Genomic DNA, 9,296 nt, shown 5'->3' with positions numbered 1-9,296 from the left:
TCATTTCTTATAATTAAATTCTAAATTTCATTTTAAACCGTAGAAAACCATGAAAAAAAGTTAATGACGTCACGGTCACATGACTTAATTATGTCTATGGGCTCATAACAAATTAACGTCAGCCAATCAGAAGACGTGTACCATCCAAAATTAAATTATTTAGTTTTAAACTTACCACAGATACACTGATCCACATAAAGAATCTTAGTAGCATTTGTCCTTGGATATATGTATTTTTTGTCTGTGAGAGAGTTTCTTGTAAGCTATTAAATCTTTAATATCATTGGTTAGGATTATTCACAATTTTAATCTGGTAGATTTTAAATATTTTGTATACACTTGTCTATTATTGAAAACGGCAGTACATTGATCAATTAATTCATGACATATACTAGGACACATTTTGGTATGTTTTACTCTTATCCTTTACCAAACTTATACTAAATCACCGGGCAGATGATTATGTAAAAAGTACTTAAACATGTCATGATTTATCAGTTTATTTATACAAAGAAAATCTATATTATAGAGAAAAATAAAGTATCTACAAAACTTTTAAAACAACAAGTCTGTTTTAATAGCATTATTGTATTTATTGTCTATGTGCACACTCTTCGTATTTGAACCAATAAAGAGTATCTCTGAATACAAGAATAAGTTCAGATAATATACACAACTTTACAGACTGATTTCGTCTTTGTTTGACCTAACACGGTAAAATGACCATGAAGTAAACTGGATAATTCCAACAATAATTGGATACCAACAAATTAGTGTAAACATAACCTGTTTTAGTTCTGCTGTAGCTACGGTTGTCTTATCTTTTAGTTCGTTATATCCATATGAATTTAATATTGCAACAGCAAACATTGGTGACAATGAAAAGGCGGGCTTAGTTATCAATGCATTTGTTCCGAAAACCATTGATGATATAGGATGCCTGCAAAATATTTGCACTCAATAATGACAGTGCTGATATAAAAGAATAAATAACAGATGTTTATAGTCAACAGACAAACAAAGTAACTAGAAGTTGCTTTATGTAACTTTGACTTCTTTTGTATGATATGTTATAGTATTACATTAAGTGGATGTCTCTTTTATTCTTGGACTAGCAATTATGCGTGAATTAACCCAACTACATGTAGTTGGGTCAAGTATTAATGTTTACTTCATATAATTGTATACAACTAAAGTCTAATTAGACACTTTCTTTTTATAAACAGTGGGTTACACATTCTTTGATTTTGGGACCAAAGAGTTGTTTCTTTTTGTTAAGAAACAAACAGGTACACTAATACGTCTTTTTTATGTGTCCAATTACCCTATTCAAAGACCAGTAACAAATAATAATTGTTGTCTTAAGAATAAAACATTACTTAATCTGAACTGGATTTTCTGGTCCCAGGAATAGATTACCTTAGCCGTATTTGGCAGAATTTTTTGGAAATTTGGATCCTCAATGCTCTGCAACTTTGTACTTGTTTGGCCTTATAACTATTTTGATATGAGCGTCACTGATGAGTCTTGTGAAGACGAAACGCGCGTCTGGCTTACTAAATTGTAATCCTAGAATTTTTGATAACTACTTAAATGGCACCTGTTGCTAGTTGTGACGCAGACGAGTCAAAAAAAGCAAATGTATGGTTATTTGGTCCTAAAATTTTAAGAATCTGTTTCCTATTATCATGTGTATTATATGAATATGATTATACATACTTTCTCATATACTTTCTTTTGTTTTCATCAGCTATGTCTGCTAGTGGCATATTAAAAAGACCAAAAGTAGCACCTGATGCACAACTAAAACATAAAATAGTTAAAACAACATATATTAGCATTAAACTCTACTATAATATGTTGATAAAAAATGTGATAAGGCATCTTTTTGATTTTTGAATTCGAAAATATAAAAGTATTTAAATTACCACATAATAGTCTTGGCAACTATATAATTTGTTCATACAATTAATATGCTTTCTGAAACGACCATTTTGGACAAGATTTATCAGTTATAAAATGTTTATGACATCAAATTAAATTCTTAAGAGAGCTTTCTTTGTGTCACAGTTCACCATTACTGTTTGTTTTCTTGGACTCTTTAGAAACAAATCCAGTGCTTTAATTCTTCCCTTTTCCATTGTTGTTTACATGAACGCGGTCACTTACCTATCCATTAGAAGGAACAGCATCAAACACCATGGATGATTTTGGCCAATGCAAAACATAACCAACCCTGCCAACACAGTATAAACATAACTACATCTTATCACCTTGAAGTAGGAATATTTCCGAAGTAATGGTGCTCCAATAATCACAATTACCTGAAAATATAAGTAATTACTTTTTTCTTGCTACTTATTGTTTTTTTCTTTCTTCGACCTTATCAACCAACGAAAAAAATGAAAATCGACTGCCAATTTCTGACATGGTAGCTGTTGGTAGGATTGAGAAACTTGACATTCAAAAACCTGAGGCATTTTCCACAAAGTATAGAACAAGATATTGCAGACTGAATAAGTAACGTCATCAAACATGTCAATACCTCATTCCGTATACTGAATGAGGTATAAAAAGGGCACAGAAAACTTCTTTTGCATCGGTCAAAGATACCTACAGATTATTTAAGGCATTCCGATATACATAAGTTTAAATAATGTTCGCAGTCAAAAAGAAGTAGGCATTCGAAAATATAGCACATACTGCAGTTAAATAATGAGTGAGTATAACCATGTATAACATGATTTTAGGATCTAGTTAAATCTAGCTGAATTCCAATCCTGCTACTCACAAAATATTCCAATATTTAACGAAATATTGCTTAAAGAAACGGAGTACTTGGTATGACAAGCACAAAGAGACAAGATAAGTTCTATCAATGAATTTATAATAGAAGAATTATGCTTAGATTATCATGAAATAACTTTTCATAACTTGCATAAGAAATAAGCATTAAGCCCAGAATATCTGTCAGAATAAAAACCAAAATCCTAGCAATCCCAATAATGCTTGTCATTTGTGCATCAAGAGCGAGAGCTGGTTTTTGTGATAACTAGAAGATAATGAGTACATAGCGAGACACATGATCGTAAACATAGCATCCCAAAGAAATAGGGAGACAGTCAAGTAGAGCCAACAATCTCTCCTCGTGGAATCCATGGTATCGCAAATAAAATTTGTTAATACCGGCACACAAAACTGAATTCTTTCTCGTCTGGGTTTAGGAAAATTTCAGATAAAAACTGTCTGGTATATAGTTTAACAATAGATCGTTAGTAGCATTCAAAACAAATATGACACTTGTGCCAATTGAAACTAATATTTTGCGACGTAATACATGTTTCGAAATTAGAAGTTGAGCTGATATACAAGTAGGCTATATTAGCTTCATATATATAAGAATATTGACACCGTATGTTTGTGACATAAAATCGTGGCCACAAGTTATTTTTTTTCTGTTTAGTATTAAATTTATATGAAGATCCATTTTGTTACATCTTATGATCAATTTTATTTGGCAATCGCCAAAGGCAGTCAGCAGGGTTAAAGAACATCAGCTGTTCGACCTGTTAGTCAAATGCGTTTTGTTTAAATTTACTTTTTCACTTTTTTGGTCTTTTGGAAAATGTTGTTTGTGCTGTTTTTAGATCCTTCTACAACGAAATTTGATTTACATGCACACGTATAAAAATTGCGGTTTTTATCCAACGCAATCATAGGTTTGAACGTAGTTTTCAATTTAGACTCGTTTATTTATATATATATATATATATATATATAGTTGAACCACTATAAGATAACAGTATCACAATTCGTTACTTGCCGGCAAAACGTAAAATCCATTGTTTAATGGAAATGAGAAGAATTTGACATTACCTGACATCACAGTCGTTTTTCCCACCGGTTCGCGATCGGGGGTACCTATATCATGTGGTGATGCTACACAGTGATACTGCGCAATAAATTGAAAACATCTGATGGATAGACATTTCATACATCCGTCTATTTGATATTGTCTAATAAACAATGTCAATAGTTTTTTTAGCATTTTCTTATGCACAAAATTGTGGATAAAATCTGGTTTATAGCTAGATAAACCTCTCATTTGTACGACAGTCGCATATAATTCAATTGTATTGCCAATAATGTGCTAGCAAAATAAATATTTATTATAGCATAAAATATCAAAAACAGGGGAACAGCAGTCTGCATTTTGTTATAATCTTAAAAAGTATAAATAAAGGCAACTGTGTTACAGTAGTAAACCGCTGTTCGAAATTCATAAATCGAAAGAGAAAAAACAAATCCGTGTTACAAACTTATTTAAAAGAGAGACAGTCAAACTCATAAATTTGATAATTTAACTGAGGGAAACGTATCAAATATAAGAGAACTACGACACAACAGAAACACAACATTAAAATGTAATACACATAGAAACGAACTATAAAATAACAAAAGCCACTTTTCTGACTTTGTACAGGGCATTTTAAGAAGAAAATGGTTGGTTGAACCTGGTTTTGTGGCTCGCCAAACCTCCCGCTCTGACAATGGAAATGTTAATTATAACATTAAAATGACAACATTACATGACAGGAATACAATACAAATAATTGGGAGAAAATATAGGACAGAGAAACAAACGAATAATAGCCAACAAAAGGTACCAGGTTATTAAAAAATATTAATACGCCAAACGTGCGCAGCGTCCACACAAAACTAACCAGCGACGCACAGATTAATAAAGTTTGAAAGCTAAAACAAGTAAAAAGTTGGAGATCACCGCGGAACAAACGTTCCAAAAACAAACAACTATGTCAGATGAAAAATAACGCCAGAGATGACATTCATAGAGTCTGCGTAGCACCTGCAAGCTCTTGAATATAGAGTGAGTTGGGAAAAGTAAATCCCATATCTGGTGAAGTTGATATATTATTAATAGGGTGGGGGTAATCGATAACTTTAAAAATAAAAATCGTCTCGTCTGTCACAACATCTGCTACTGAGATGGTCTTTCATGTCAAATTCGAGGTATTAGTCTTAACATGAGGCAGAGGACGTCGTGTCTGTTCTTTCTGTTAGTTATTGAAAATTACATCAGAACAGTTTTTCATCACAATATTGACATGTTGATCAACTATATACCAGTATTTGTTTAGTATGGTGGATTATGGCCATTAAGGTCTCATAATGCACCTATACATGTTTTGGTTCTAGTGCGAAACAGAATTCATATACCCTTTTCAAAGACAATAAGAATAATCACATTCCAAACTTCAGATTTATTGATAATGTCTGTCACTTAAATAACCCATATTTGTGTGTGCGCTTACATTTCATATATTCCAATTAACTAGAGACTACAGATACTAATGAAGCTAGAAATGCATCCTCATATCTTCAAACTTGAATCATCCAAAAATCCTAATTGTCAATTTCCAATTTCTCATCAATAGGCTAGCATGCCCTCTACCCAATCGTATGATGTTTACTTAATTCAATTAACAATTTTCTCTCGTGTATGTTCATACTTCAAGTATTTCCTTACCAATTATGTGCTCTTTTCACGAAAACAGTTGGTTGGCAAATACAATGAGTCTGTATCTTAACTCACTAGCAACTTCTTCGCGCTGCATTTAGATATAAGAATATTCGCCTGCTCTATGAGTTAAACGAATGTTTCCTTTACTTGATTTCGATTGTTTTTTACGTAGTATGTCTATTAAGGTATTTATATCGGGAAACGTCTATCCGCTCAACATGACCGGTAATGATCTTTTTGTTTGGTTAAAAAAATTTCCAGTTTGTGTTTGTTACCTTGAAATGCAACATATTAATGAAGTTAAGATATTTGAACATCGACAATCTACCGTTGCTTCTTTTGGTGTCTTTTGAAGAACTTGCATGACGTTACAACATATACACAAAAAGTCAAATTATTTGATTGATTGTTGTTTAATTTACTAACGTGAAAAAGTTCGCGTGCCTATTCAACATGCGATTTCTTTCTACTTACAATATAAGGTTGAATGCAAGACACATTTCAATCTGAAGCTGAATATGAAATAAAAGAATATACGTTCATAAATTCAAAATAGAGTTGGGACAACCTTTACAGTTTAAACCTTGTTCTAGTTTCCAACTTGAAATCTAAATTTTCTGATTTCTAGTAAAGTAAGATAGGTAAGACATGAAAATGTTATACGTACTGTAGAAATTATTCCTATTGCACCGTAGAAGGTCTTTCGAATGCTTGCAGAAATGACTTCATCAGATATAAGTTGGTCACATACTATAACCATAAAGCCTGAGAGAAATGCCTTATGCAATCCATGAAAAAAGTTAGTAATTACAAACGCTATAAAGTTCCTGTCTGATAAAATCTGACAAGACTGTTTCCAAAAAGATTCATTCATATTTTTCTCATGAGAGATGTCTGCATCTTCGTTTTTCATTTTCTTCAAATCATACTTTGTATGAGCATGAAGTCCGGAATACAAAAAAAGCAACCAAGAGCAAACAGCAATGAGAACAGTTGTCATTTGAAAAGCTCGGAAATATTGTAAATTATCTGATGTGAATTCTAGCAACATAATGCTAGGACTCCCAATGATGCTTGCGATTTGTGCATAACGAGTGAGAGCTATTCTATCCTCCGGTTCCTGTGATAATTCGGTAAATAGTGAACACATAGCAAGACCCATGAAGGTAAACATAGTATCCCAAAGAAAGAGGGAGGCAATTAAATGCAGGCCAACAATCGTATTGCTGTCTCCCCATGGGATCCATGGTACCAGAAAAGAAAGCGCAAATAATGGTCCACAATAAAGAATGCTTTCTCGTCTGGTTTTGGTAAATTTCCAATTTGTACTGTCTTGGATATAGGCAAACAATGGGTCGTTTATTGCATTCCAAATTAGATATGACACTTGAGCGACCTGAAACCAATATTCTTTGATATGATATATATTGAGAAACACTTTGACGTAATAAAAGTTAAAAGCTGAGCTGATTAATCGGAAGCCCACAGCGGCCGCGCAATAAGACAATATTCCTTCCCGACTTACTGCCATGGCTATATTATTCCTATTATATTACTATAATGCACTGAAATAATTTATCGTATCCGCATACTGTAATCTACCAATATTACGACGTAGAAAAGTGTGTTACCTGTTTTATGCACTATTGCACAAAAAAGCATCCGGTATTTATTTATATATTTATAAGCTGTTTTATAATATAAATCGTAGACAGGTTGCTAAATTCGACATCCAAACAAAGATAAAACCATTGATTTACCATAATGATGTCATAATGGATAGAAATGAGAAATAATCTTTGAAGATAATGGTAATATTCGAAATGAGTGGCACTCGATGTACAATTATTTAAACCATCGAGTTGAGAACTAGTCTTGTCGACACTCGGGCTCGTCCCCTTTGGAGTTAGTGCAATTCACTCAGTTTGTGTTTGTAACATTGGCTTACCTTCTTCGATTGATGAGATTTGAACATCGGTATAATACTGTTGCCTAAACTGATGTGTTTACCAGTTGCTATTCCAATGACGAATATACGTCGAATAATGAACTGATTATAACCTGTCACACGCATATGCCTGTTCAAAAAAAGGAACCATATCTGTTATTATCTCGAGTCGTATTTCTAAGGGTTCTGTTCTCAGGTAGCAATACACAGTTAGCAAAACAACTTAAAATTGACACTCATGATTTTTAAACACCCTCTTTTCCCTCCTGTCTGACAAAGAAGGCTTTATATGTGTGTTATGCATGTATATACTTATAGAAAGAGAATCTTCCATAGATTTGATTTCTAATGGTAATAAGGGTGAAATATAATCCCTTTTGGTTGTAACCATGGCAACAATCTGCATTTCTTAGATACAAAATATAGCAAAAAAGGGAGGTGAACATGTCACAAAAGATCACAAAAGTCTCAAAAAATTTGGTCTAAAGTAAAATGTCAATCAATTACAGTGATACCTTTCCTGAATCCATAGGTTTATATCTATTAAGTGGTACAAACAAATTCATATGCATTTTTGCTCGTTTTTCCATAAAATTGAATTGAAAAGATCGAGCGCAAATTCTTTGTTGATAAACACTAAAATAATTTAGGGACCTATGAACGGTACGGATAGCAAAATACGGACTGTCAATCATATAAATGGCCTATAAATCATGATAAAAACAATCTAAATGTTCATATAAACCCACTAATAAGGCTATATTATTCTTCAGTTATCTAAAAAAACAATTTTATTGTACAAAAACTTTCATATTTAAAAAATTCACAGGGGCCATAATGCGAAACTAAACTTCTAACTGTGCATTGCTACCTCGTGGGAATGAGGTACAGCTGACAGATCGTTGATAGTCTTGGATGTAATTATCAAAAACTATTCTAGACCCTGTAGATTTTGAATTTCACAACATGGAAAGCCATTTGTTAAAAGTTGAATATGCCAAGGGAAAAATGGATAGGCAAACAATTTCACAAAAAAAATACAGAGCAACACGAACCCAATCATAAAACAAGGAAGGGTCAGCTGATTCATCTCCACTAGTGACACAGTAATGGTCTTTCTTGAGCATACTTTTCATAAACAATTTAAAACAAAGGCACTGCATTTTGAAAAATCTCACATACTTGACATAAAAATGACAATAGACATAGACGAACACATCTTTTGGTACATTTATCGAAAAATATTATAAACCCAGCAATTTTTTCTTAAAATGTCCTGTACCAAGTCATGAAAATGGCCATTGTTATACTATAGTTCGTTTCTGTGTGTGTGTAAAATTTTAATGTTGTGTTTCTGTTGTGCCGTTGTTCTCCTATATTTGATGCGTTTCACTTAGTTTTAGTTTTACAAAACTTTGAATTTTTCGAAAAACTAAGGTTTTCTTACCCCAGGAGTAGATAACATTAGCCGTATTTGGCACAACTTTTTGGAATTTTGGATCCTCAATGCTCTTCAACTTTGTATTTATTTGGCTTTTTAACTATTTTGATCTGAGCGTCACTGATGAGTCTTACGTAGACGAAACGCGCGTCTGGCGTATAAAATTATAATCCTGGTACTTTTGATAACTATTTACACCACTGGGTCGATGTCACTGCTGGTGGACGTTTCGTCCCCGAGGGTATCACCAGCCCAGTAGTCAGCACTTTTGATACTTTTGATAACTATTAGTTTATAACCCGAATTTGTTTTTTTCTCAATCGATTTATGAATTTCGAACAGCGGTATACTATTGTTGCCTTTAT

At 32.8% G+C, this 9,296-nt stretch overlaps 1 protein-coding gene across 1 annotated transcript; it reads right to left on the bottom strand.

The window, feature by feature from the left end:
• Positions 1-484: 484 nt before the first annotated feature.
• LOC134727193 (transmembrane protein 180-like) lies at positions 485-7,161 on the bottom strand. Its single transcript, XM_063591572.1, has 4 exons — positions 6,210-7,161; positions 2,170-2,324; positions 1,720-1,803; positions 485-940 (listed from the first exon to the last, which is right to left on the bottom strand). Exons 1-4 carry the CDS (start codon positions 7,071-7,073, stop codon positions 679-681), a joined length of 1,365 nt encoding a protein of 454 aa, XP_063447642.1. The 5' UTR covers positions 7,074-7,161; the 3' UTR covers positions 485-678.
• Positions 7,162-9,296: the final 2,135 nt, after the last annotated feature.

This window comes from Mytilus trossulus, chromosome 7 (assembly GCF_036588685.1).
Source record: "Mytilus trossulus isolate FHL-02 chromosome 7, PNRI_Mtr1.1.1.hap1, whole genome shotgun sequence".
In the NCBI taxonomy this organism is placed as follows: Eukaryota; Metazoa; Mollusca; class Bivalvia; order Mytilida; family Mytilidae; genus Mytilus; species Mytilus trossulus.
Note: the sequence above shows the minus strand (reverse complement) of the source record. Positions and strands in the feature narration are given on the sequence as shown.